This window comes from Exophiala aquamarina (assembly GCF_000709125.1).
Source record: "Exophiala aquamarina CBS 119918 chromosome Unknown aczIA-supercont1.11, whole genome shotgun sequence".
NCBI lineage: Eukaryota > Fungi > Ascomycota > Eurotiomycetes > Chaetothyriales > Herpotrichiellaceae > Exophiala > Exophiala aquamarina.
The window spans coordinates 278679-305727 of record NW_013550577.1 but is presented as its reverse complement, the minus strand read 5'-3'; the positions used below and the strand labels follow the sequence as shown (position 1 = coordinate 305727).

Sequence of the window (27049 nt, the reverse complement as noted above, 5' to 3'; positions counted from 1 at the left end):
GGTGCGCCCTAAATGGACTTGGCTCTTTGTATTTGGGCACCACTGCGGTAGAAGAGCGTGTAATTCATCCCAGGGCCGATAAATCGAATGGAACAAAGCTTGTTGGGTATCAAACAGAAAAAGAGGATGGGCTGGAGGAGAAAATCCTGCTGCGATGGGTGCTTCCACTACGAATTCGATATGAGTTGTGTTGCCGTCAAAACAGCTGCTTTGTATATCTCCATGTTGGCGAGCTCTGGCACGACAGTATGTTACCGTGTGAAGTTCAGTCATTTTCTGGTTCATTTGATAGACCCCGTCAGGTGACCTGTTAGCCACTAAATCTGAATCTTGTCGCTTCTAAACGGCCCAAGCCTTCCCGCGGTGCAACATTTCTTCTCCTATACGAATTCGTGAAATCCTGCAACAGCACACGTACTTTCCGTGCCTCATTTTGCTGCAACTTATCACTGATACCTTTCATGAGTTTGCTTGCTTCTGCTGGCTTTAACGTTCCTGCAGGCAGTAACTGAAGTGTTCCTTGAACCCATTGTGCTGCGGCTTGAGGAACCAAATTGAAGAGGGAAAGCAGCACACCAGAAGAGTCGGCAAAAACATCTTCGGGAAAGCTGAACATCATTCCAGTAAGGACTCTGTGTACTAGTTGTTGACCGGTACTATTGAGAACCTGCCTGACTGCAGCCCGGACTTCAGGCGGGTTGGTCTGTGTCGGTTCGCCATTTGGACCCGCAAAATTGGACACTGGTGGGTTATCAAATCCAAAATCCAAAAAGTCTCTCAAGAAGTGTAAAGCAGCCTGGATAGGTTCCAAGGACTGTAATGTGAGAGCTGTCAAGGAAGCCTGGACCATGGGTTCGGCAAAATTTGACATGATCGTTCTAGCTGGATAAAATCTCACGGCATCGGATGCCAGCCTGAAGAAGTCCTCAATGACATCGGGCAGCTCAATTGGTTGCAGGTCCGTAAGGATACGGAAGAAGACAGTTGCTTGTTGTGCGAAGAACCGGAATACATTCTCGCTGGTTGCATCATCCACGTATTCAGCACCATAGGAAAATTCTCGAATAACTGCATCTGTGGCCCACAGAAAACCTCCTTGTCGGGAGGCCTCAAATCCTTCAGCGATGCTCGTCGCAAGAGTCGGCAATAGAGGAGCAGTAGCTGTTCGATAAGAGATAACCATGGTCCGCCAGCACTTGCATATGCGCTCCAATATCGGGATTGAGCGGGTGAAGTTTTTCGCAATATGAGCTAGAGCTGGCAGTATCTCCTGGCAGTATGTGACGGCCGGGTTTTCCTCAGTGGGAGAGACATAAGGCTGAACGAAGTCGAAGAAGATGGTGAGAAGGCCTAGGTAATCAGCCACAACCTTCTCAGAGTCTTCATCCTTGGCTTGTTGAGCCAAGTTCATAATTCTGGCCATAAGAGGGTCACAGAATACTTTCAAAGTCGCATATGTCTTGTCCACGGGTTGAACTGCAACGACTGCCGCAACTCCCTCAGTGACCTCTTCCTGGCTGGACGGCTTGAGCTTGTCGATGACTGATTCATAAATATGGTGCAATTGAGGAATATGGTCTCCCAGAAGTTTGGCACAATCGGTGCCTAAGAATCTGAATGCCAATGCCGAGGCCTGTATAACTTCCAGGGAATTGTGGCTGAAACCAGATATGACGTAGTTGAGTTGTGCCTCTAGGGTTTCCGGATGTTGAGCAGTCCATTCGGTGTATCGAGCCAAAGCCATGATTGCTTGAAACTTCAGCTTCTCATGGTCGGGAACGGTGGTGAGAAGAGGGATAACTTGGGGTAAGATTGTGCCTTCTTCTGGACTGACCATGCGACCCATAGCTCTCAGACTGAAGAGTGGAGCTTCAAGTTCTTGCCAGTGTGGAACTTGGGTTCCTGCAACCTGAGAGCCATATAACTGTCCCCATTTTTGAATAAGGATGAAGGCTTTGGACAAGCATTCTGAGACGCCAACAACTTCGCAAGCATCCTTCAAAACATCTCCCATATTGTGCCTGAAAGAGCGGAATTTGTCCTCTTGCTCACGATCACCATCAAAAAGATCTTTCTCGTTACCGTTCTGAGGAGTGGGGAATTCCAGATGCTTGATCATGATGTCAACTAACCTAGAATAGATATCGGCCAATAATGCTCGAGCTGGAGCATATTTCTCGAGGGTCAATATTTGCTTCAGCTCGTACCAGAAGATAAAAGTGATGGATATTGCTTCACGATCCTGATCGCGTAGACAGCATTCCAAGACACATTCAGCAAGATCTCGGAACTGTGCCGGCTGACGGGCTATGAGGACAATCCAAGCTTCACCGGCTTCAGTGAATAGTCTAGTGATACCCTTCATCAGATCATTGTCTTCAGTAGTCGCGGCTTCTTGGATCAAAGGCCTTAGGCGAATGATTTCTGGGTAGAGCTTTTGAATGACACTTAGTGATTCATCGACATCTCGTGTGTCTCGGAACATGGTACACATGCAGTCCACGGCGGCTTCAAAAGAATCCTGATCCTTCAAGGCGGAGATGATTTCTTTGAGCAAAGGGGAGTTAACGACATCAAGTGCAGGGATTTCCCGGAGCCAGGAAGCAAGACAGGAGTACAGATGAGGGTTGTGGGCGGCACGAGCTAGCCATTATGTTAGCAGATTCATTTCCAGTATTGGCCAAGGACATACTGGACGATTGAGCATATGAAATCAGGAGTTGGAGAACCTGAGAAGCGTTGTCTTCAAGCAGTTCCTTTGTTCTGTCGGCGAGTTCCTCTTCCTAAATTGCAAAAAGGGTGGATTAGATTGTGATCGGTGGCTGTGTTGAGAATTGCGATGGCGACAAGCCGAAGATCAAAGGCTGTGCGGTCGAACATACAGAGACGTTGATTTTGCGGCCTTCAGTGACCTCTTCTGGTAGGATTCGCAGGAAGTCGAGTAGACAATCTCCGCCATCGAAGTTACTACCAACAGTGGACCCCACGGTTCCGACGACATCTTTCCACGACGGTAATTGAATGGCCAGACTTGCCAGACAGACCGCCAGCTGAGTCCGGATCGGTCTCGGGCCTGAAACATATGTTTGGAGTAAAGCGAGGAGGGAGTCGCGCAGTGGGGTGAGAGCATCCTGGGGGAGCTGATGCAGATCGTAGGTTATCTGATATGTCTGAGTATAGGTTCCAACAATGAATTGATCAGCCATCCTACTTTTCCTTTGAGAGTGGTAGCAGCGAAGAGCCTTGCTTCGACGGGAGCCTTGGCGTCCTGCAGTATGGCATGAGTAACATTCCATGCTTCGGACTGGAAAGCATTGCGTTAGTCTATGACGGAGTGATGTAGGAGCGGGATAGCGATGGATGCGACAGACAGATTTCTGGAATTTCTCAAGAAAAGTGTGGGCTTCGGCCTTCTCTTTGCCGGCAACATTGCTCTGCATGGTTGCCAATGCCTTGAGAATGGGCACGAAGCCATCAGCGGTAGCAGTTTGAGTAGCCATGTTGCGTTGAAGTGGGATGGAGGACGAGGGAGGGGTAGTGGTCGGCGTTCAGCCTTTCCTCAGGGTCCCACCCGAGACAATAACATGCAGATGGACGGTAAAAGATGAGGATACGAGACAAGAGGGAAGGGGAAAATGGAATAAAGCAAGCAGGTTGAATGGTAGAGATGTGGATGGGAAGTTGCAATGTGGGTTTGAATTGTTTGGTGTTTGGAGAATCAGATAGAGAAGGGACGGGATGACTTGAAAGTTGCTGGATGAAGATTTGCCTTGGCTTGTGTCACACGATTGCAGTTGGCAGGTGCAGTGGCAGCCTTACTCGCCCACTCGCACCTTCCTCCGCATTTGTCGGTCGCACCCAAACCAACCGCGCACCTTCCCTCCTCGACTACTGCAATATTTACTCCTCTTGCTCCTGCCGCTTTTCCTTCCTCCTAAGACTGCGCCTTCCCTACCCCCCTTCTCTCCAGACGTCCAACCAAATATCCCACAGGCAAAATGCATCGTGGTGGAGGCGGCGGGCGCAAAACCCTTCTTGCTCCCATTCATTTTATCTTCAGCCTCCTCCAAAAGCGATCCACCGTCTCGATATGGCTGTATGAGAACCTGCGCACGCGTATCGAAGGCAAGATCAGGGTGCGTACCCTTTCTTGGAATCATCCTACGGCACTAACGGCCATCTAGGGCTTTGACGAATTCATGAACCTGGTCATTGATGATGCAGTTGAGGTCCAACTAGCTACAAGAGATGGGCCTGAAAAAAGACGGCAGCTTGGTGCGCAATCTCTTATTGGGCCCCAGGGAACTTTCAACTGATAACCAGCAGGTCAAATATTACTCAAGGGCGACAACGTCTCGTTAATCCAATCTTTGGATTGAAACTTCAATATCTGGTGTTCTTCCGCACAATCTCGCGGGTGTGCAGCGACTGTAGGCACATCACATCAAAGCCTTGTGTCACTTCAAATCATGCAACCTGTATCTCAGTCATCTCCCGTCGTCACCTGGTCAACACGCCAGTCATCGTCGTTGGTCGGAATATTTTCCCCGACTGGCAGAATTTGTGGTTGGAGTGCGAGACCAACTAACAAGAAAAAGGCGGAGAGAATCAGCAAGAATCCGGTGGTTTCAAGCTCAGAAAGCCTTACCAAGATATGGCATTCGACCTGCTGGTTGAGTGGACTCCAGAGTCATTTTATAGGTTTCAAGGTAGCGGTCATAGAAACCCTTGCCATGGCCAAGTCGTTGACCAGACTGGTCAAAAGCCACAGCTGGCATAAATATCAAATGGAGCTTCGGGTAGCCAGTTTGGCCATCTGTAGCCTTGTTCAAAATACCCAGTCCTCCAAGTGCGTTTCTTCTTCGGTCAACTGAGTCTGACGGGATGGATGGGATACCCCAGGCATCTGGCGTGAGGGAACTGAAGTCTGCCTCATCCTGCAACTGCAGCATGTCCATGACTCTAGACTTGGGAGTGTCACCTGGATGGAGATAAGGCACAAAAACCTCCTTCCCATCTTTGAGTGCTTGCAAGACGATATCACGTGTCGAGACCTCCCGCCCTGGCATGGAGAGGAAAATGGCCAATGACTGGGCGTTTTGATACACGGAGCTTTGTAGTACACGGTTGGTGATGAGGGCCGCTTTCATCATCAGCATCGAACTATCTAACTGACTAACAGTGAGGGCACCGTACATTGTCGTTCTATTTCCCCGGAATCGAGCTTGTTTAGTTTTGCTCTAATTTCCTTGCGAAGGGCGTCCTTCGCTTCACGCAAGCTTGTGCTTGCTGTACACATGTTGCGGACTGTGAGAGCCGTCCTGGAAAAGGACCTCGAGCAGAAAATATTAGATTTCATTTGCACATGATGTAGAGAGCAACCACGACAAGATAATTTGGACAGTCGAACCGTGTACAGTGTACAGCATTAGTGATAAAGCACCAGATATCCAAACCACACCTATTTTTGCATCTGCAGATGATGAACGAGTTGGTGAGGTAAGAAAAGATCTGCAGGCACTTTTGAGCCAACACCCAATAATGGCAGTGCTTTCGTCGTGCCCAGCCGAAACAGGAGGCCCCCAACAGCCCCCAGGAACCCGAGGAGGGAAGTAGAGGGAGCCTAAGCCCTGTTGCCCCTCGCCTCCCCCCATCGACTCGCCCGTTGGTCGTGGACTCGTGATTTCCTACCTCCCCCAGCGTCAGCCTCAGCCTGCTCCTGCCCTTGTGCATCTGCACGCCACGTCCACCTGCGTCGCGTCCAGACAAATCCCGTGACCCGCCAACCCAAATCAAATGTCCGACTCGCCGTCAGGGTGAGTGTACGAGTGAGAGGCTCAGACACCCAACACCAAGTCCGACAATCTGCAATTCTTCTACCCAGTGTCCTCAAGCTACTACAACAGTACTCAGTATTCACCACTTCCCTCCTTCTTGCTCCGTCCTCTTCCGTCCTCTTCCGTCTCGATATGCAACCATGATCACCTCAATACCATCCGTCCTTGCTGCTTCTCTCGGCCTAGCCACTCTCGTTCACGGCCAGGCCGACCCAAAGCTAGTTGGCACTTGGACGACAAAATCAAAGAAAGTCATCACTGGCCCTGTGAGTGCTTGCTTCCATCACTCCGCGCTACTCGTGGCGTTACAAGTGCCATATTCCAACTGACCGTGCGTGTCTCTACTTCAGGGGTTTTACGATCCCGTCGCAGATAGATTGATCGAGCCTCCGCTCGCCGGCATCTCCTACTCATTCACAGCCGATGGCTTCTACGAATCTGCTTACTACAGAGCCATCCCCAACCGTACGCATCTGAACTCGGGTCTCCAAGTCACGAAGCAAGACTAACATGTTGTTCCACTAGCAACCACTCCACAATGTCCCGAGACGGTAATGCAATGGCAGCATGGCACCTACTCCCTACCCGGGAACGGGTCTATTGTCATGAGCCCCTTCGGCGTTGATGGCCGTCAATTGACATCTGCTCCTTGCAAGTACGACCAGGCCACCTATATCCGCTACAATCAGCCCGAGTTGATGCAACGCTACGAAGTCATCACCGACCCTTTTCACAATGTACCCCGAATGAATCTCTTCAAGTTCGACGGCTCTCCTTTACAGCCCTTGTACTTGATCATGAGTCCGCCTCAGATGCTGCCCACCCAGACTTTGAACCCAACCGCTGTCCCAAGTGCCACGGGTTCAAAGTCGAAGAGAGGGTTGGACGGTGGTGACGGGAGCCAACAGGTCCTCGAGCCACTGAATAAAAATGCCTTGATCGAACCACAAAAACCCCACAATGCAGACACGTGGTGGTGGGCCGGTGTCGGGCTCACCGCACTGGGGACCGTCTTGTACATGATGCCAACCTCGTATTGAACTGATTTCACGACAATGATATAAAAAAGGGGACTTCTTGGCGCCGGTTGGAAATAGAGATGAATCGAGCACGCAAACAAGCGTTGAACTGCCGGGTTTAGGACCGCAACAAATACTGGGAGTAGTTGAATCTACAGGGCGTGCTTTGGATGATTTTTTTGACGGCGTCAGATATCAATGGGAAGCGGCGTTCAATGGATATTCCAATTATACTAGATATGGCACGGCGAGAAAGAAACACTGTCCAGTTTCTCCTACCTGGCGAAGGAGGGAGGTTTTTGATTGAGTATAACGGGAATAACACTGATTCTTCCGCAAGAGGAGTCCAACTTCTAGAAAGGTATTGTGCAACTCCAGTCTAGCAGGATCGGTGGGCGCAAGATATCCAGGCCCTACCGCGGAATCAGGTCATTCCAATTCTTTCTCAAGTCGAGGGAAAATCTACCACTTCCCATACAAGTTTGTTCTTTAGTCTCCCGTCTTTCTTTAATTCTCTTTTCCACTCGTTCATTTCCACACTACCAACTACATCTCTCCCTACTGTTGCGAAGCAAGGATCAGACCAAGCCCAGAATCAGGGGCTAGATCAAGGCAAAGGTGAGATGAGAATCCGGCCCGCCGTCGCCGGCACAAAATCAAAATCGAGTTCATCGAGGCAAGGGAGCAAGGCAGACTCCAGGCCGTCGGGCGACAGGGAACTGGCAAAATACCATGACACCCTTGACGAAACGAACGCACACACGTCCCTACGGGTGGATCATCTGCTCGGGAGCGGGAGGATGAAACAGAACCAGAAAACGCCAGCGTTCACCGGCTAAGTACGCTTTTTGTCCTTCTTTTTAGAGGTGGTGGTTGCGCGTCGTCCGCTGGAGAGGGTTTCTGGGAAGCCGAGGGGGTGATCGAGTAGGAGGAGGGCGCACTACTGCTGGTGATGGTGGTGGTGGTGGTGGTGGTGAGCTCAGATGGCGCGGACTGACTGACTGACTTTGTGATGAGGCTTTGGTGGCACGTCAAGAGGGCTGTGCCAGTGGATTACTTGGATGGAAGAAAGGGGGAAGGGGGAGGAGAAGGGCGGGAAGGGCAGAGCAAGGGAGTGAGGATATACTACTGTGCAAGGCAAAGTGTACTCTGTATGAGACTAGAGAAGGACATCCACACTCCCACAACGAGAACAGCGGTGCCGGGAATGTTTTGTAGATGCCTGTTAGAATGCCAGTGACAGACTGAACGACTTATGGTATTGGAGAAGAGAGTCCGATTATGTATCAACAATCCTGATATTTCTACCCATGTGATCTGTTGGAGTCGTTTACATTGGAGCCGCGGGAAAAGGGGTTCTGCTTGGGACATGCGCAGCCTCGAAATGACTAGACTTGATCCGAGTCGATTGGAGTGCGAGCCTGGCATGATATGAAGCTTCAGTTGTCAGCAGCATCCGTTTCTGTGTGCCTTGCTCCTGCCCACAGCTAGTGCATAAGTTGACTGGCTGACTGCTCACTGGATAGGGTGGGCTCCTCATGCAGGTCTCTACAAGGCCTTTCCATTGACCTTTCTCAATTTCAGGGCTTCGACATCGACGCCTTTCAGAGTACGAACCTGGCAGTGTGGGAAAGACCTAGTGTTAGTCGTCTTGTCTTTTAAAGATTTGGGAGTAGTGGTAATTGAAGGGCTTGAGGCCGGTAACTTATAACATGAATCCAATTCCATTCAAGTCACGACCGCCATGACGCCTAGACGAGATCGCCACACAGCATGGCGTTCGAATAAGAACACAGCCCATCCAACCACGAGTTGTGTAACATATCTCTTGGAGATGACGGACTGGTGGGGCAGGTGCGGGATGTTGTACTACACTTACATTGACAGCGCGATTGTCAGCAAAAAAGTTCGGATTGGTACTCTTCCCGCCCATACTGGTACCGCAAGTCGAGCAGAACGAATGAGCAATACGCTCCTTGCCGAATTTGTAAGTGGTCATGGAGTCGAATCCACTGACCCATGTGATGTTCGTCTCAAGTGGATAGACCATAAGATATCCATTGGCCGAGCAGATAGAACCTAAGGGCAAGGATGATCAGCCATGGGGCAGGTTGAAGAGTCTAAGTTGAGATTATTCTGTAGCATGTGGAAATATGTCTTTGGATGCTGAAGGCTGAAGGATACCGCAAAAGGGTCCTGCACTTACAGTTGCAGCTGGTCACCGGTCCATCCTCAACAGGGGGGGAGAGCTTCATGGTAAACCTAAAAGATGGTCAACAAGGACTCATTTATATCCATCAAGTTCTGGATACCATACTGGACTTTCCCACAATGGCATGCCCCTTCATAGGTCCGCGCCTTTGGCTTGGTAGGACTCGTTGGACTGGTCGGGCTGTTGGCAGACATGCCGGATTCAGGAGCGGAATTGTCTGGTCCTTCACCCTCCATTTTCAGTTATGATTGTCCACGGGTCAAACATCGTTGAGATGGTCGCTCCAAGGCATGAACCTTCTTATTCTGGTTTGACTGTCACACTTACTTGAGACTACGGTGTCCTGTACTAGGAGGTTAACTGTCCTCCTGGGTTGTATGTAAGAGAGGATGTGGACTCGGCAGCTTCACGTGAGGCTTGATACTTGGCGCTACCGGATAGACCTGTTCATTCGAGACCTGGAACTCCAGTAAAGGCTCGGGAAAAATTGTTGAGGATAGAATCAATCCGTCCTGTGCTCTCAATGGTTACCATGAAGCCGTTCGAGTCTGAGAAGGAGTGTGAAGAAAGCTCAACATGACAGCTGAATGGCCAAACAGACATGCATTAGCCTCGCATACCTCCAACATTGTAATTGGGTCGAGAGCGTGGAGAAGAATTAAAGGAGGGGGAGTGCGGTTTTGTGGGACCTTGGCGTCTCTGCCTGGTCCTTTTCTCAGCGTTTGAGTCTGACTTTCTGTCGCCTCAAGTCAGGCGGACTTTCGAAGTCCAGGGCTTCAGAAGTCGCCCGTGTTCACTAATAATGGCCCTGGGGCTGGAGGATCTATTGGTCACCGAATCTAAGCTGATGGTCCCCAGATGATTCGAAGGCTTGGGCTCAATCATCCACATCTCAGCAGTCTCAAGAGGGCTGTTCCATGGAGGATTGGGTTCCCCTGCAGGCTGTGGTAGTACTTGTAAACTATATCTGTTGCGTCTCGGGTACTTATGTGGCCTATTCGGCGCCGATCAAGCTTAACTTTCTCCGAGTGGTTGCGAAGTGTGGGATGACTTTAGAAGTTGGAAGGGGTGAGAAGATGAGAACCTGAGAACCTGAATCTTCGGATGTTGGCAATCAGACCTCAGTGTACCCAGTAATTTATATCATCATCATGGTCGAATCCGGTGGGAATTGACCCGCGCCGGAGAACGAAATTTGTGAAAAGCCGAGAGGGGGAAGGGACAGATTTATCAGACGACCAACCCAGGACTCCAGGAGCAATTGGTGGGCGAAGCTGGATGTTATCTTCAACACCGAAGTCATTACCAAGAGAATTGAGTTGGTGTCAAGGAAGGCATATCTTGAATGTATCCATACATATGCAAGCGAGCCTCGTGGCTTGCCGTGGTGCGTTTGATGCCCCAGAGTTTCCCAGGATCGATGCCTTAGTGATGACCATTTTGGCCCCTTGACCACCTCGTATGGAGGACTCGCATTTGACTTGTTGTCGGATGCAGCCGACGTGGGGAATGACAAGAGTTGGTTCCCGAGGGTCCTGGGTTGGAGCATGCGCAATGATGTGATCACGGCCGGGGGAGCCGCTGCGCGCGAATGAGTACGGAGTATTTGCACGGCTCAGCGACTCGACTACGTGTCATAGGGAAGGACTCGGGACCGGGCCCTAGAGAGGAGAGTGAGGCTAAAGAGGCTGATGATCTTGTCGTACGATCAGGGTCAAGGGCTTAAACGGAGCGTGGGGAGGAAGTTATTGTGTGGTAACACAACGACAGACGATTACGACTTCGAGTCGAGGGAAGGTTGGGGGTTGAGTTTGGAAGCAAGGCAAAGGCGAGTGAGGAAGTGTGTGAGTGGCTGTTGAAGCCTCACCGCATGCGAGTCACGGCTCCAACCTTAGAAAAGGCGGTCCTGGCGTACGGAGTACGGAGTACAGAGTCAAAGTCACGAGACACACCAATACCTGACTCTGGCGAAGAGAACTTAACGCGCTCCACGCGTACCTTCCCATCGGCCGCCCTCGTCCCCCATCCATCAACCTTTCGGTAACTACTGAACGTGCCGCAGCGCCTACGGGAAGGTGCGAATCAAACTCTCGTAGCGGGCGCCATCGCCTATCACCTGGGCACTAGACTTCAGGGCGCATCTGATCCACACACATGGCTCTTGTCATTACTACTGTACTCCGTACTGCGTACCCGTAGGTGAGTACGGAGTACTAGCAACCGACTCCCTGCAGGTTTCCGTCCTTTTTTGTTTTCGGGATAACCTGCTTATCCCTGGACTTGGTAGGTGGTAGGGATAAATAGTGGAGAGGGAGACGATGCAGTCATGAACACGGTCATCTTCCATTAGGCCCGTGCTAAGTTAACATGGCGCTGTGATCCTTCGACGATTGGAATTGCGGGTGATGTTCACGCAACCAACTCGCCTGAGGCGGTCCACCAGGCAAGGCCCGAGAGGGTCTCGAGAGGCGTGAGGGGTCTTCAGAGGGGCTGCTTAAGCCTCTTTAGGCCTTAGTTGCGGTTTCGTTAGGCATACGAGGCCCTCTGGTGACTCCCTATCCGATCAGGCACTGGCCACCCCAGGCGCTGATGTTGGAGCCTATGGAAAAATCGACCCAGCTAGATCGAGAATCAGCGCCCGCACAAGATTTTCCTGACAATTATGTCACGCCAACAGACTAGAGAGCAACAAACTACGGAGTAGCAGGGAGGGAGTACTCCGTACGGGGTACCGAGCACAAAAAACAATCGTTAATCCATTCGGTTAGCTGCTTGGATCCGTACTTTAGCAAATTGGCTGATCTACAGGCCAGTCAAGCGCTAAGGCGACTGAGATGTCCATCTTGGGGACCGAATGCCTCGTGTGGATATCTGCACTCCAGACTGAGAACCTGGTTCGGAGTACCACAGTCGCGACACCCCGGAACCTGAGAACAGCGCTCTGATCAGTGGTCATGAAATCATCACTGCGAGACAGGCAGATCTGCGGTGGCAGGTGATGTTGCTGTGGTACTCCGTACTCTGTGCGAGGAGAAGGAAGATGCGACCATGCGAGGGGGTGCAGGGCTCGTGTCAAGCGGCAAGCCTGGCAGTTGGTGTTGCACTAGTGGACCAGCCCTCTTAACCACGCTAGCAGCCGGAAATAGTTAGGCGGGTCTCGGCAAGGCTCCACAGCCCGCCCCGAACAAGAAAGTGAGTCTGAACCTGACCACCACTGCACCACCACCACCCGGCCAAACTTGTGTAAAATCCCCTCCTCTCATGTCCCTCGCCTCTCCCACCACCACCTCCACCATCCACCGTGATCATCCCGCGCCGCTGAATCTGCACACAACCCCCGTCCTGTCTCGTGTTGGTCACTGGCCCATGTACTCCGTACTCCGCCATGCGGAAGCCATCTCATGTTACCAGATTCATTTAGCCTGATGCTCTTCCCCATGTTGCTGTCAACGACAGGCACAAGTGCACCGCTGCCTCAGCCCGAGCCCAAGCGTCGCTTCATTCCCGTCCAGAAGAAAAGAACGTCGAAGTCTGACTCCGTCTCCGACTCTGAATCCTGGAAATAGTCTCTACTCGGTAGGATCCAGACCGTTGTCGCATCACACGTTTCGCCACAGGCCATGAGGAGCAGCAGAAGCAATACTTCCTGCACAAATTCTACCAGAGCCTTGCCGTCCGAGGTCACCTGAACCTTCACATTCTGCGCGCCCGGTACCTGCATTCGCCCTCTCTACCAACACCTCGCCAATTCTCCTTCGTCCCGCAGTCTTCTCTAGCAAACCCCCGTTCCCCCCCCCTCAGTTCCGCCCAGGCACAGTCTCAGACGTGCCCGACTCAGACTCCTCCTTCCTGGTCAACCGAACCTTCGGGTCTACTACCGTTGACTCCAAGTCAGGCCCAGCACGAACACCAACGCCAGCATCACATCCTCGCATTTTTCACTTTGCGGTCCAGGACAACCTGCCGCAAATCAGCGTCATCGTCTCGATCATCCTCAGCGATTCTGTACCACGACTGGTCCCTGCCCTGCCATCCTGACCGCTCCTACCTGTCCCTGCCTCTTTTTGGTAGAACGCCTTCAGTGCTATCCTCCTGTACAGTGCGCAACCATACCCACGGTCATTTCCCCGTACCTTTCGATGATGGTGGTTATTCGACGAGAAGCATCTCCCTAGGCTCTCTGCCCGGTCCGCTTTGAACTTACTAGACGTTTTCGACGTCGGAGCATTGCTCCATTGCAATGGCAGAGACAGAGGCTGTATATAAGACAGAACAAGATATTGGTGCGCAACATGGGCAGCCTGAAGATGCCCAAACAATGCAAGAACTCCCTGACTCCACCGCGGATGAACCTCCAAAGAAGCGGCGAAGGGTAGTCAAACCAAATCCTGACAAGAAGTTCGAGTGCAAACACGAGGGATGCGGTAAAAGCTATTCCCGTGCGGAGCATCTTTACAGACATCAGCTCAATCGTAAGTTGTACTTTCGACACGTTGTTTCTCTAAGTCTGACGCCTTGCGAATAGACACTCCAAAGACTATCTTTCGTTGTGACTATCCGGATTGTCACAGGTATTTTGTTCGGCAGGACCTATGCATTCGCCACAGAGAGCGACATACAACTCATGGATCTCAACTCCATAAACGAGATACCTTCGCCCAGTCGACTACTAATCAACCCGTGCAAGCCCAGCATCCCATGGGTCAAAGCGGGATCTTTCCCATGGCGGCCCCAAGTATGAAGAGTCCTCTCCTGGAAGCACCGAAACCCTCTACTGCGCATGCCAATTATTCCAATGACCTGCAATTCAAGCAACCTGCCCAAGTGTCTGGACACACCATCTCACCGTCTACAGTGTCGGCCAACCCACGATACTCAAACCAGCCGCCACAGGAAGTGATGAGTCAACAAGAGTCTTCCTTACATCGAACGAGTAGCACAGGTAGCATTACCTTGAGCCCTTCGAAACAAGATCTCGCATCTTGGCAATCCTCAGCTCGAAGACAAAGCTTTGCGGGAGACATGGGCAACAACCCAGGGCCTTTCATCCAGACACAGCACAGAGATCGTAATTCCATCGGTGGCATACCTGACTCTCCTGCCCAACAATACTCAAGCACCAACGTGACACCCAACGGCGCTGTTGCTAGATCGTATTCTGACTCGAATATAAACAGGACCAGTTCGAACGGCTACGTGCAATCAATGGACATGGTCACTGCGGCATATACCAACGCTTCCTACCAGGCGTCTCTCCCGTCTAGAGCTTCCGACGCTGCCTTTGCCGCTGCAATTTCCCATGGCCTCACCACCAGTGACCCGTATCCTTATCCGCTATTGAACAACAGCATGTCCACCATTGACATGGCTGCTGGTTATGGGTTCCCTGTTTTTGGTGGTGACGAATACACCCAAAACCCTTTTGCAGTTGCAGACGATTTTACTCAGTGGCTTTTCAACGATGCAAACTCGGGCTCGAATGGTTTCTCACCACCCAACTACGTTCCAGGTTTCAGTGGTCATGAGCCTCAATTGGTTACGCCTTTCTTTTCGCAAAGCCCAACTACCACAGCAAATCACACTTTCACGACACCAGCCATGCAGCATCCTATGAACATCACCAATATTCTCGGTGCGACTGCGAGTAGTCATTATATAATGTCCGAATCGAAACGGCAGGAGCTTATCGATCTCATGATGACTCAATTTATCGAGCGTCCACATGATGCTGTGAAAAAGAGAAAGGACTCGGTGTTTGAGGGAGACCTTGACTCCGATGGACACATTTTGAGTCTGAGGATGATGCATACCTACATAGGCTCATACTGGTACCATCAACATGCTCAGCTACCTATCTTGCACAAGCCTACCTTCTCGGCCGATCGTACGCCAAATCTATTGTTACTCATTGTCGTCGCCATTGGGGCTGCAACACTGGACAAGGCCCATGGAACATCTCTTACAGATCTTGCCGCTGAATTTGCCAATTTTGTAGCCTGGCATATACGATGGGAAATTGTCCGCGACGCTGATTTCAGACCTCCAGCTAAGCTATGGGTGTTTCAAACATTACTCCTGATTGAGGTTTATGAGAAAATGTACGCTACGAGAGCTCTACATGAGCGGGCACATATACATCACGATTCAACCTTGACCCTCATGCGAAGAGGAAGCTCTCTTCTAGGTCGATCCGCTTCAGATTCACCACCCAGTTTGCGAGGCGAGCAGGACAATGGTAAGGCTCCGGTTCCCTTTTCATCAACAGAGCCATCCAAATCAGAAGAGTCGTGGCACCGATGGATTACCACCGAGGCGACGCGTCGCGCGGCCTTTGGAGCCTTTGTCCTCGACTCAATACATGCGACAATGTTTGGACATGCGGCAAAAATGGTTGCACATGAAATGCGCCTACCCTTACCGTGCGACGAGGGGCTGTGGTCCGCCGTCTCCCCTTCTGAGGCTGGCCGAGTACAATCGTCCTTACAGACCAACGGGGTTAAGCCGACGTTGTTCCTCGATGGACTAAAGAGGACTTTAAATGGTCAGCGGGTGCGTACAAACTCTTTTGGTCGTACCATCATTATGGCCGGTCTGCTCTCTGTATCGTGGCACATGACACAGCGAGATCTGCAAATCTCATCACTCGGCCCACGCACAGCAACCTCTTTTGGAGGCCCCGACAAGTGGAAGGGTGTGCTACTTAGAGCATTCGATAATTGGAAACGTGATTTCGACGAGGCTCTTGCTGAAGCGACTCCAACTCCATCTTCGCCGTTACGAGCGCCAATTCCCCAAGTCCAATCCTTCATGCGGCCTGTCGATGATGAGAACATCTTCGAATCACGAACAGTATTGCATCATCTCGCTCATATTGCAGCCCATGTCGATGTTGTTGACTGTCAAGTTTTCGCCGGAGCAAACCGGCTTCTTGGTCGGTCAATTACCCCCAAGGACTATAGTGTGATTCGTGAAAAAATTGAGCGATGGGCGACCAAAGCTTCAGCACGCGATGCGGCGTTTTATGCTCTCAAGTTTATTGCTCAAGTATTGGTACCACCCGATGGGGGCATTGGCGTTGATGGTATCAACAGCCATATATACGGCCATGCCAGCCCGATTCTACCACAAGCATTTGAGCATAACCAGTATATTGCTCGAGACGATTTTCTGTTGAATCGTCCTTGGGTCTTGTACATTTCGGCTCTAGTTGTGTGGTGCTACGGTTTTGCTCTTGAAGGGCCTATCCAACCGGCTCCGCAGGACTCTGATTTCGAGACTTACTATCAGAAAGAGCGAGATATGCGAGATTACCTTGAACGAGTGGGTGGTGTGCGAGCTCCTGACGACCTCGAAAATGTCAAAGGCAAGAATCGATGTCTCGGGCTGCTGATGATCCTGAAAGAGTCATTCGAGAGCACCCGGTGGGAACTTACACATGAGGCGGCCGGTCTCTTAGGCAATGCATGCCTAAAGCTCCGAGGTCTCGAAGGTGGTAAAATTGTCGGTCCAGGAAGCAATGGCCCTTCTGACGATTTCCCAAAAAGACCTCTACATGGCCACACAAATGGCCATTCTCGTCTCGGAGTTCATCGAGACAACAGTCGAAGATAGACCGCTCCCGGCTCAGGCATGTAATGCCAATGCCGTCCAGACGGATTTATTTCTCATCACACATGTCTCTACGACCATGACCAAGCAGTAACTGAGGGATGAAACGACCGATGAGGCTGGCTGCTATGAATATTACATGAAACTTGCACATATCTGCGCATGCTGATGGCATAGGCCGGCCATGCCTGGTCTCGATTGCATAATGATGAGATGACCATTTCTCTTCAACGTCATTTTCTCCATTTGACCATGTCAATCAGGGCAATGGATATATTTACGCTGCTTGCATATGGATCAAGCATCTCTGTGTGTGCGTTCTGAGTCTGAGGTATGCTTTTGATCATGTTTATGCGCGTTTAAGCAGGCGGCTATCTGATACCCCAATCTGTTATTGTTGTTTGCCTCTTGGCAATTCTATTGTAATTGTGCATACCTTCACATTATTCTTCTCAGTTTCATTGATCTTTCGAATCCATGGACAGTAAATCAGTCACATATAGGGAGTTACATTCTGGGCAACATTCTCTCCGGACTTGGCACCGCCTTTTATGGCTTCAAGCTTGAGTCATGTCGACTGATGCCAGCCGGTCTGATGTTGGTGTTGTGGTCGCGATAGAGTTTTGGTACTTCTCTCTGTGCTCGGATTCACATCAGCGTTACAGGCTTTAAGAAGGCAGGACTTCAACAATTTGGCCATCTCAACACCTGAAAGCTGACGTCCTCGGGCCTTTTCCTTAATACATCGACTTGCTCCTCGTGTCCGAAGCTTGTTCCATGCGACTAAAGCAAAAGAGATTGTGCTACCACACATCAAAGCTAATTGCCAGGACAATGAATTTAGCTAGTACCGCAACCCTGATTGCGGATGACGCCTCGTTATTTAAAGTCCAAGAGCACTTTTCGCAACCGCGCTCGCATGCAGCAAGTCTTCTTGACTCGCGCATTTTGAACTCCAAGGACATAATTTCACTACCGCACCGACTCTGAGGACACTCTTTTGTGGGGACGCATTGATGGGCGGTTTCTCAACGATTCTGCTACACAAAGTTTCCCAAACGACCTTGCTTGTTTCCTTCTACCTGTCTCAGCATATTCTATCATTCTCTTACATTGTTCATTGTATGGCACGAAAGCCGCGGGAAACGGAACTCGTGGGATCGGGACACAATAGGAAAGGAAAGGGAAGCTGGACAAGGCAAGATATCCCTGGGAAAATTGCAGCATTAGCATTGGAACGGGGACACAAGCCAACACACACACACACACACACACACACACACACCCACACACATGTCTTGATGATATGTACGCATGGGAAGGCCATTGGGAATTGGACAGGTACGGCTCATCGACGATGGTTCAAATGGATAACATGACTCTCTCGCATTTCAGGAAAGGGAAGGAAATCGAAATCCATGTCACGTGGTGGTGATGACAACGAAAGGGGATGGCCCATGACCACAGCTATGTATGCCATGACGATGCAATCGGTCAAGGGGGGGCACCATCAAAGGACCAGGCGATTTTACAGCTTCGGGGTGACACGAGATCTGCGAGATGCGGAAGAAATCATCTCATTTTTTTCATATTTCGTCGCCTCGGGATGGGGAGATCCAAAAATGCTTGGATTTTTGGTGATTACACTCCCAGTACCGTGACTATGTATTTGGTACTGATAGCGATGATGACATGGACGCCTCACCTTATTGTTCAGGGAGAGCTCGGAGAAAATGCAGAGAGCTTGGGAATGTCGAGCAATATATACATAGTGGGGGAACGATGGTGATGCAAAAAACCATTATTTTCCCTCGCAGGAAAATGACTGATGCTTGATTTTGCCCGTCTTCCTGCCATAAACCCCCAAAGCCATAAGACCCAGGGCGCCGTGATATTGTACATAATAGGTGGCACAGGAGAAGCAGGTTTCCAACGAGTGGCCGCCTCCACCTCTCTCTTTCCTACGCCCTTCCCGACGAGCGCACCGCCTCTTCCCAATGTTGGAGAAATAACGTTCGTAAGTTCAGTGGCAGAAACTCTGCTTGCCCTGTATTCATAACCTTCGTTTCGTGCCACAGCTGAGATTCAAATGCTGAGTTGAGTGGGTGTGTTTGAGGCCAAACTTGGCCTAGTAAGATCCATACAGCTGGTCCGCGACCTCCAAGTGCAGAATTGTGTGGGAGTGTGACATCGGTGTGGCCCATCTCACACGACAGCTCTATCCTGCTCAGGGCGGGCGACGAATCGTTCAGCTCGTCCAATCAATTCCTCGTACACGGTCCATGCCAGAGCTGAGCTCAGTGCTTTCCTCCCCATGCGCAGGCCCAAACCATCGAAAAAACTCTTGAAACCATCCTCCTTGATCATCAGCTTGGTGGCCTTGAGCATGTTCCCGTACTTCTGGGGCATCAGCTGCAGACGGGTCTTGACTGCGTCGAATGGATTTGTTACACCTGTAGCCAGGCCCGCAGCAAGGACACCACTGGAGGCGTTGATGGTGGCACTTGACCCGGAAGACCGAGGTTCCAGCTCCGCCTCTGTAGACAGAAGCCTGTTGAGGCGGCTTTTGCTGGCTTCATAGAACAGTACGTACAGTCCAGCATAAGGCGCGTCGCGTACAGCAGTGGCTCCAAAGCCGGAGAAAAACCCCCTTAGACCTTCCTGTGCAAATATAGACCTTGCTGCGGAATTGATGGATTTGTAGGCGTAGAAGTCGGATTCGTACCGGACCTTGATCACCGTCACGGGCATCAGGACAAATCCTGCAAATACTCGAGCTGTAGCTCCTGTGAAGAGATTTTGCACATTGGAGAGTTTCGGTAGGACAGAACTGCTCTTAGCGGAGGGCGTAAGGACTCCACTACTGGCGTTCTTGTTCACAGAATTATTTGCCAATACCTGACGCAGGGAGCTGAGGGAGGTGAAGTAGAGAGCCGAGCCGAAGCCGGTTCGCAAGGCGGAGGGTAGCGTTCCACGCCATAGACCGGCGATTGGATGGGGACTGGAGAGGATGGAGCGCAGGACGGGGAGGAGGGAGGAGGAGCGGCTCTGTTGGACTCGTGTCTTCAGGAGGTCGGCGGGTTGGAGCAGGACAGCACTGGAGACCCCGGAAGTCAAGCCTGCGAAGAAATGAAAGGTGGGATGGGCTTTCTTGGAACTCCGGTCGCCATTGGACATGGTCTGAGAGGGTCCAGGGCGGCTGTAGATAAAACAAGTGGTAATTAGACTCGGAGTGCCGGCGATGGCGATGGCATATGGAGCAGAAGTAACCTAGAGAGCACGCGCATGGTTATTGTATCATTTGAGAGAAAAGCTCGGTCTATGCGCCAGATGGTGTTTGACGTGCTTGAGACAGCTTGAGCTTGAAAGAGATGCAGAGGTGAATAAGCATGGTGGTGGTAGCAACGGTGGTGGAGGACGAATACGAGAACGAAGTCGTATCAGCGTGACGCGAAAAAAAGAAGCGGTCCGATGAAGTCATTGCTTCCCTTTCAAGTCGAGGAGGAGCCGAGGGAACCCATTGTGCACAATCGCGCCTGCCTCACTCCATTATTATTATCAATATTCTTCGATGACTAGCTCACCGACCAGACTCCTCCTACAAGCAATACATAGTATGGGAATATATAGTATCTTTGTCGTCTTCCGAGATGAATATGGTTACTCTTTGTACCACGATGCTCATTCCTATGACACCAAGCTCATCAGAGACCAACGCCGGGCAACCCTGCTTGCGACCCCGCCAACCAAGAGCAACATCCTCTTCTCACCGATTTGCCACCTTACGGTGCCGCGGGCAGGGTGAGAGCAGATTGAAAGGCATTGACGAACACGCTCTTGCGCGTTCCCGGGTTGGAGGTCTCCTCGTGGCTGCTGTGGCGCTTTAACTTGCCCCTGCCGGATGAGAGAAGCTTTGATATCCGGCGCTGTAGCTTTCGAAATAGGTTGGTTCCTAGAAACGTAGGCGGCGTCGAGAGTCGACCTCCCGGTAGGTGAAATCCAGACGCTCTAGTTCGGGCGATGAACCGTTTCAGTCTCTCAGCTATGGTAAAGATTCTCAGTGAGTGCTTTTAACGTCAATGAAAATGCGGAGGCGGAGGCCAAGAATGTGCGGATCGTTGGCCGACTTTTGTCACTCATTGTTATCGTCCCGAATGTAGACTTGATCCATGCGGCTCTCGTTGCTTGAAACTGGCCAGTCGAAGTGCGATATCACTGGATAGCCGGGATGGAAGAGCGTCGATTATGTTGACCTTGCCGGTCCTAGCGGAGACACGTAACTCATTGATGAATGGCGGCTTCCTCCTCGTAGCCCTCAGTCTTCATTTCTTTGAGACCGAGATCATCGATCTCCTCCTCGGTCCTCTCATATTCCTCCGTGGTTATCTGAGGGTCTTCGCCTTCATCCACGTTCTTCTGGACAAAGGAATTCGCCAAGGGATCTTCAAGTGTGATCGAGTAGGAAAACTCGGCCTTGATGGCACGATCAAGGGTATTGAAGAAATGATCCCATCTTCCTTTGGTGTCGGAGGTCATCGAGTCTCCTCCGGACAGGTCCTCGTCTCCCATGTTAAATATTTGTCCGTGTAATTGATCCCGCACCTGAGTAAGTAGGCCCTCAACTGTGGTGAAGCGACCGCCCAGCGTGCCGGGTTGAACTTCTAGGCCCAGGTCGGCACTTCGCAGGGCACAAGATTCCGACTTTAGAATGTCCCTAGACATGTCTTCCAAGGTTCTGATTGCGAGCGTGATTCGTTTTCCTTTTTCTGGAATGGCCCCGCCAGTTTTGACATCGCTAGTTCGGTACCCGCAGTGATCGCATACAGTGGCAATTAAGATGACTTCCTTGAAATGCGGGATGTTGGTTCTTTTCATATTGACGGTGCATGGCTTCGAGCATGCCGGACATTCAGAATGCAATTCGTATATCTCATTGTCAACAACATCAACACCTTCCATTCCTCCACCGTTGGTATCCGTGGTATCGTCCTCGGTCGCCAGGCCCAGCTGAACATTTTGCGCATGACTCCGGAGGTAGTCATGTCGACTATACTTGGAATCCTTATCTGCTGGAGAAGGCTCTATGAAGGAATTCCCAGAGATATCGTCAAGAGAGACGGTAAAGGGAAACGCGGTACCCTCGAGCATTCTGGTGAGTTTCTGGATGATTCCTTCAAGGGCCTTGTAAAGGTCGGGGTTGGTCTCTTTCCTTGCAGGCTGATCGTAGGCTAGATCTGTCTGAATCTTCGATAGCATGCTTTCCAGGTTGGTGAATTGGCCGGGTGCTGAGGGCATTTCAAGGTCGAGGTCTTCGAGACGGAAGATACCGGTGTCGCTTCGTACGACTTGTCTTTGGAAGTCCTTGGTCTCTTCTAGTTTGAAAGTGTATCTGGAACCCTTCTCTTGGATTTGCCCCGCGCTCTTGACCGTGTTATTTCTCCATCCACAGTGGTCGCACGAAAAGGATTCAAGTAAGATCTCTTTGAAGAAAGGAATTTTGATAGGGAGGATCCTGGTAACGCCCTGGGGAGATTAGTGGTGATTGGAACGGAGGTATCATATATGCTACACACATTATCGCGACAGTTCATGCACAAACTTTCAATCTCGTAGACTCCGGTCTCATTGGGGTCGGCGTGGATGACACCAGGAGGATTGTTTTCGGCCATGATATCTCTTTCCCAAGTCAGACCAGTACTGGAATTGATTTTGAGGGGATTTGTGAATTGTGTTGGCAGGGAATCCCGCGGGTTTAGCAGGCTGAATCTCGGCCTGGTGGGGTGGCATCCTGCAGAGGCTTCTGGAAAATAAATTTTTTGCATGACGCAGAATCCGGTCGACGTCTGCCAAGACACCTGCGTTGAGATGGACGGGAAGCCGACCTAGCTAAACAAGGTTAGTAGGTGGGAGTGCAAATATTAGTTGAAAGTTCCAGGCTCCAGAGGTGCTCCAGGAGCCCGCTTGGCGCCGAAGCAGCCTATGTCTCCCCCGCAATGGGTAAACCCCCAGGCCTCGCCCACGAGAGGCCTCTCCACGGGAATGGTCCAGGTCCTACATACAGCCTTGTGAAGTTGTGACTAGAGGGCTGAGTTTACCGGACGCTGCGCTGCTGGCCTCTGGACCCGAGGGTAGCCGTACTTCATTTCTTCATCAAATCCATTAGATTGAGGGCGGGAGCCATCCTGTTCTGCGCGTTGCGATTCAGAGAACTCTGCAGGCCATCGCGGTCTCTGCGCGCTTTGGCCCTTTGCTTACTACTCAGAGGTTTGCTTGACTTTCCATTGACCAGCCCGGGTTCTGGGCCTGCGACTAGTTGAGCCTTTGGACTCTTTCCACTTTGAATGATATTCTGGCGTCTTGTTTTGATCGGGTAGGACATGGTCGCTTTGGTGACTCTGTGACAGACACCGCATTTCAGACGGCGCGTTTTTTCCTGGGCCTGTTTCTCCGGGCTTTTGGCCTTGCTTTCTGATTTCTGATTGGTTGAAGCCAGGCCAAAGGACATTGTCCAGCCGGGCAGAAACAGACTTCCACACGCAGTGCAGCTGTCAGGGCTGGCTTCAGCCCAGTGTGTAAGTTGTGAGCTCTCGGTCATGAGATGGCGTGAAGTAGACGGGCTAGAAAGGCATAACGCATGGCCAGAGGCTTGCAAAAATCTGCTACGAGCAGCTTGCGCATCCACCATCTTGAGAAAGACGGTATCAGACATTGGAACTACTATAGGGTCTTCTCAAGCTCATTTATGTTCGTCACCCAAGGTGCAATAAATGGGACTAGTGGTCCTGGTTCCAGTGCAACAGTCCCTACCTAAAGAGGTACCAACTTCAGCGAACTGTTCACGGTGCTTTTAGGCCTTGGCGCCAAGGATAGTCGCTAGCAGCCACTAGTGGGAGGAGGAGGTCCTCCCTAACTCCGCCTACCTTGGTACCCGAACTAGGGCTCCCCAGGGGCGATAGAGGCCGGGGAAGGCACTCGTAGCTGTGATGCCACACTCACCCCGGGCTGTAGAGTACTGTCAGCGACAGAGTACGGAGTACACATGACCACAGCAGCCTAGCGCAGCTCACTGTTGTTAGATGTCGATCTTCTTCCTTAGGTCTCGACCGTACTCCCCATTAATTACCCCATCGCTCGATGCAATCGTGCCAACTGTCTAAGAGCCAACCCTGTCACACAAATTGATGTTTGTTTTGGTTGATCTGTCCTCGATTCTGAACACATTGCGGCGTAGTCTATCCCTAAAAGTTGAAGTCACGGTCACGGCTCACGGCTCGTTCGTGATGTAGCTCGGCTCCAGATCCTACCTTTCCCACGAGAGGAGAACCTCCGTTCCAATTTATTACGTACTGCATATCTGAGACAAGACGCAGTACGCAGTACGGAGTACAGAGGACAGATTACCCTAGAGCCTGTCCCCGTCAACGCACACTCTGCCCCGATGTGCTTGAATCATGGCGATAGTCTTTCATCAAGCCAAGAACGAAGTCGTCCCAACTGTCCGCACAGAGCAACACAGTGATAATGTCAGTTTCAATCTCCTGCTTGAATATTCGCCAGCGCGTTTGCATTGATCCTTCGGAAGGATTCACCAAAGCAGCAAGCTCGGATGGAGTCGGTCCAAAGCCTTCGCCGCCACAATCAATCAGCCTCTGGCTCTGGCAAATGAGTAAAATACCTCGCAGTGGTGCCAACCTCTTTGCTGTGGCAACTGAGGTATTGTACTCGTGCACACCACTTCGGTCAGGTCCGGTCTTCTGCACTGCTGACCATGTCGCATTTTAGCTTTGCTGACCCCATAGAAGATGCATGGAAGCTCCTACTGAGGATCCAGGGCACAGGCCACAACGGCACTAATGGGCCCGGAGCTACCGAGTACGACATTCTTATCTCTGATAATTTGCTGTGGGCTCGGTAAGGGCTCTTCGAACCGGTCTCACTGGCTAATCAGAGTGCAGATAGCAGACCTACCTCCAGGACCTCCCCAAGTAGGTAAGGCGGGCAGCGAACCCAGGGTCCTGAAGGCATCTGAGTGGCAAATCGATTTGAATTGGACTGATTATACGAGTACATTTCGCACTACTCCGTACCAAGTGAGTGAGTCTGTCTGGTCGCCTTATCATGCCTGTTGATCACGGATCAACAGAGGAATACGGTTTTGCATCTGTCATGACATCTGTGATAAACAGCCTCATTAAGAGATCATGGTGTTGACAAGATCCGCCGAAGCTCGATCATGAAGTCTCCATGTTCTGGGAATCGTGCATGACTGGCATGAGCAAGTGCTCCTATCGTTTATTCACGGAGAACTGAGAAATGAGGAATGCCCTCCTTGGTCCATCTCCGCAAAGTCTAACAAGCCAGGTTTCGCCACATGAACGAAGGCCAACACGATGTCACCTTCTTAGGGAGAGTAACAATTCCCAATGTGCGATCCTGGACGAATCCGGGATCGTGCCCGCCAACATCCACTCTCGAAGCTCCATTCTCAGCGGACGCTTATCTATGATTTGCCGCAGCTGCATGACACTAACAACTTAAGCGTACTTATGCGCAGCTTGGGGTTGCTTGGGGTTGCTTGTGGATGCTTGTGGATGCTTGCGATTGCATGGGAAGCTTGGTGCTTTAAAACCAAGGTGATCGTGGTCTTGCGAGCATTGATCTTCCACCCTTTTTCGCTCCTCCCTCGTCCCTCTCTATTGACCGTCGCAAAGATGAGTCTCTCGCACGAATCCAATATGGTCGGTGAGAAGAAGGTTGCCAGCGATGCTCCGCACTACGCACCGGGCTCGCTCGGTGAGCATGCGCGTGGCCGGCAATTCAGCGTCGACCCCGAGGATCAGGCTATGGTGCACACTGACCAGAACATGCTTCACCGAGAGCTGAAAGGCAGACACATGCAAATGATTGCCATGTAAGTGTCAAACTGAGTCCTCGAGAGTATACTAAGGGTATACTAATCGACACTTTCAGTGGTGGTGCAATTGGTGCCGGTCTGTTCATTGGTTCTGGCAGCGCTTTTCAGACTGGAGGACCTGCCTCTGTGCTTCTCGGTTTCATGATTATTGGTGAGTTGTCTTTTGCAAGTACTGAGGTGCTATAATTAACTTTTTTTTCAGGTGGCATGGTGTAGGTTTCTTGGATCCGAGAATGCTTTGTTCTCAGCTAACATGATCATTTAGCTACCTCATGATGCAGGCTCTCGCCGAAATGTCCGTCATGTATCCAATCAACGGCGCCTTCACGATGTACATCTGTCGCTTCGTTGATCCTTCCTTAGGGTTTGCGTGCGCATGGGAGTACGCTATTAGCTGGCTTACTGTCCTTCCCTTTGAGATTTCAGCTGCCTGTAATATTATCCACTACTGGCCCGGATCGGAGGGTATTAACAATTCTGCTTGGATCGTCCCGCTGCTTGTTGCTCTGGTTGCTATTCAATTTTTCGGTGTGAAGGGTTATGGCGAGGTAAGTCCATCAAGAGTTGCTTTTAGAAAGTGAGCTGAATGTAATTGCACAGGTCGAATTTGTCCTCAGTATCATGAAGATCATCGCTTGCATTGGTTTCATGATCCTCGGAGTAATCATCAATTGTGGTGGCGTTCCGACAGACGACAGAGGCTACATTGGTGCAAGATACTGGTAATTTCATTCCAACAGGCGCTATCGGCGAGGCTAATAGTTCGAACCAGGCATACTCCTTATGAGGCTTTCCTTAATGGTTTCCACGGCTTCTGTAGTGTTTTCGTCACCGCTGCCTTCGCCTACACTGGCACTGAGCTGACCGGACTGGCTGCTGCGGAGACAAAAGACCCAAGGAAAGAGATACCGAGGGCCTCGAAACAAGTCGTATGGCGTATCGCCATCTTCTACGTTGTCAACCTGTTCCTCGTTGGCCTGATAGTGCCGGAAAACAGTCCTTTGTATAGTGGTGAAGGTTCCTCGTCACGCCATTCACCATTTGTCATTGCAATCCAGCTTGCCGGCATCAAGGTCTTGCCATCGATCTTCAATGCTGTTATCCTGATCGCTGTCATGAGTGTAGCCAACTCCTGCACGTTTGGCTCGACTCGAACCATTCAGGCTCTCGCTGCAAATGGTGAGTGCAAATCTATGTTTGTTTCCAACGCTAAAGCCATACATAGGTATGGCTCCCAAGATACTGGCCTACGTTGACAAGAAAGGCCGTCCACTGTCTGTGGTCATTCTGCAGCTTCTCTTCGGATGCCTGGCATTTATCAACTTGGCAGATAATGGTGGAACGATCTTCAATTGGCTCCTGTCATTGTCGGGTCTATCTATCCTCTTCATCTATGGCAGCATCGCTCTGGCTCATATTCGTTTCCGCGCGGCATGGTAAGCAATGGATCTGCACCTTG

The 27049-nt window shown here is 51.0% G+C and overlaps 10 protein-coding genes across 10 annotated transcripts in view; 4 read left to right on the top strand and 6 right to left on the bottom strand.

The window, feature by feature from the left end:
• Positions 1–310: 310 nt before the first annotated feature.
• On the bottom strand, positions 311–3500 carry A1O9_09800 (uncharacterized protein; the record flags this gene model as incomplete). Its single annotated transcript, XM_013401141.1, has 5 exons — positions 311–2643; positions 2693–2783; positions 2883–3161; positions 3212–3304; positions 3372–3500. 5 exons carry the CDS (start codon positions 3498–3500, stop codon positions 311–313), a joined length of 2925 nt encoding a protein of 974 aa, XP_013256595.1.
• Positions 3501–3998: 498 nt separating this feature from the next.
• On the top strand, positions 3999–4379 carry A1O9_09799 (small nuclear ribonucleoprotein E; the record flags this gene model as incomplete). The annotated part of the gene is made up of 3 exons (XM_013401140.1): positions 3999–4136; positions 4185–4275; positions 4324–4379. 3 exons carry the CDS (start codon positions 3999–4001, stop codon positions 4377–4379), a joined length of 285 nt encoding a protein of 94 aa, XP_013256594.1.
• Positions 4380–4483: 104 nt separating this feature from the next.
• A1O9_09798 (uncharacterized protein) lies at positions 4484–5198 on the bottom strand (the record flags this gene model as incomplete). Its single annotated transcript, XM_013401139.1, has 2 exons — positions 4484–4584; positions 4649–5198. 2 exons carry the CDS (start codon positions 5196–5198, stop codon positions 4484–4486), a joined length of 651 nt encoding a protein of 216 aa, XP_013256593.1.
• A 779-nt stretch (positions 5199–5977) lies between these two features.
• On the top strand, positions 5978–6877 carry A1O9_09797 (uncharacterized protein; the record flags this gene model as incomplete). The annotated part of the gene is made up of 3 exons (XM_013401138.1): positions 5978–6103; positions 6188–6302; positions 6363–6877. The coding sequence occupies 3 exons, from the start codon at positions 5978–5980 to the stop codon at positions 6875–6877; spliced, it is 756 nt and encodes a 251-aa protein (XP_013256592.1).
• A 1527-nt stretch (positions 6878–8404) lies between these two features.
• Positions 8405–9304, bottom strand: A1O9_09796 (uncharacterized protein; the record flags this gene model as incomplete). Its single annotated transcript, XM_013401137.1, has 4 exons — positions 8405–8560; positions 8736–8935; positions 9063–9118; positions 9174–9304. The coding sequence occupies 4 exons, from the start codon at positions 9302–9304 to the stop codon at positions 8405–8407; spliced, it is 543 nt and encodes a 180-aa protein (XP_013256591.1).
• Positions 9305–13308: 4004 nt separating this feature from the next.
• A1O9_09795 (uncharacterized protein) lies at positions 13309–16679 on the top strand (the record flags this gene model as incomplete). Its single annotated transcript, XM_013401136.1, has 2 exons — positions 13309–13540; positions 13756–16679. The coding sequence occupies 2 exons, from the start codon at positions 13309–13311 to the stop codon at positions 16677–16679; spliced, it is 3156 nt and encodes a 1051-aa protein (XP_013256590.1).
• A 2202-nt stretch (positions 16680–18881) lies between these two features.
• Positions 18882–19853, bottom strand: A1O9_09794 (uncharacterized protein; the record flags this gene model as incomplete). The annotated part of the gene is made up of 1 exon (XM_013401135.1): positions 18882–19853. One exon carries the CDS (start codon positions 19851–19853, stop codon positions 18882–18884), a length of 972 nt encoding a protein of 323 aa, XP_013256589.1.
• Positions 19854–20957: 1104 nt separating this feature from the next.
• A1O9_09793 (zinc finger protein) lies at positions 20958–22345 on the bottom strand (the record flags this gene model as incomplete). Its single annotated transcript, XM_013401134.1, has 2 exons — positions 20958–22199; positions 22250–22345. 2 exons carry the CDS (start codon positions 22343–22345, stop codon positions 20958–20960), a joined length of 1338 nt encoding a protein of 445 aa, XP_013256588.1.
• Positions 22346–22815: 470 nt separating this feature from the next.
• A1O9_09792 (uncharacterized protein) lies at positions 22816–23361 on the bottom strand (the record flags this gene model as incomplete). Its single annotated transcript, XM_013401133.1, has 1 exon — positions 22816–23361. One exon carries the CDS (start codon positions 23359–23361, stop codon positions 22816–22818), a length of 546 nt encoding a protein of 181 aa, XP_013256587.1.
• Positions 23362–25411: 2050 nt separating this feature from the next.
• A1O9_09791 (uncharacterized protein) overlaps positions 25412–27049 on the top strand; it is a gene marked incomplete at both ends in the record, with an annotated part of 2246 nt that continues 608 nt past the window's right edge. The window contains 6 exons of the mRNA XM_013401132.1: positions 25412–25587; positions 25647–25767; positions 25872–26138; positions 26191–26312; positions 26363–26769; positions 26816–27026. Of these exons, the coding sequence (XP_013256586.1) occupies positions 25412–25587; positions 25647–25767; positions 25872–26138; positions 26191–26312; positions 26363–26769; positions 26816–27026 (1304 nt within the window). The remainder of the gene's footprint in view (positions 25588–25646; positions 25768–25871; positions 26139–26190; positions 26313–26362; positions 26770–26815; positions 27027–27049) is intronic.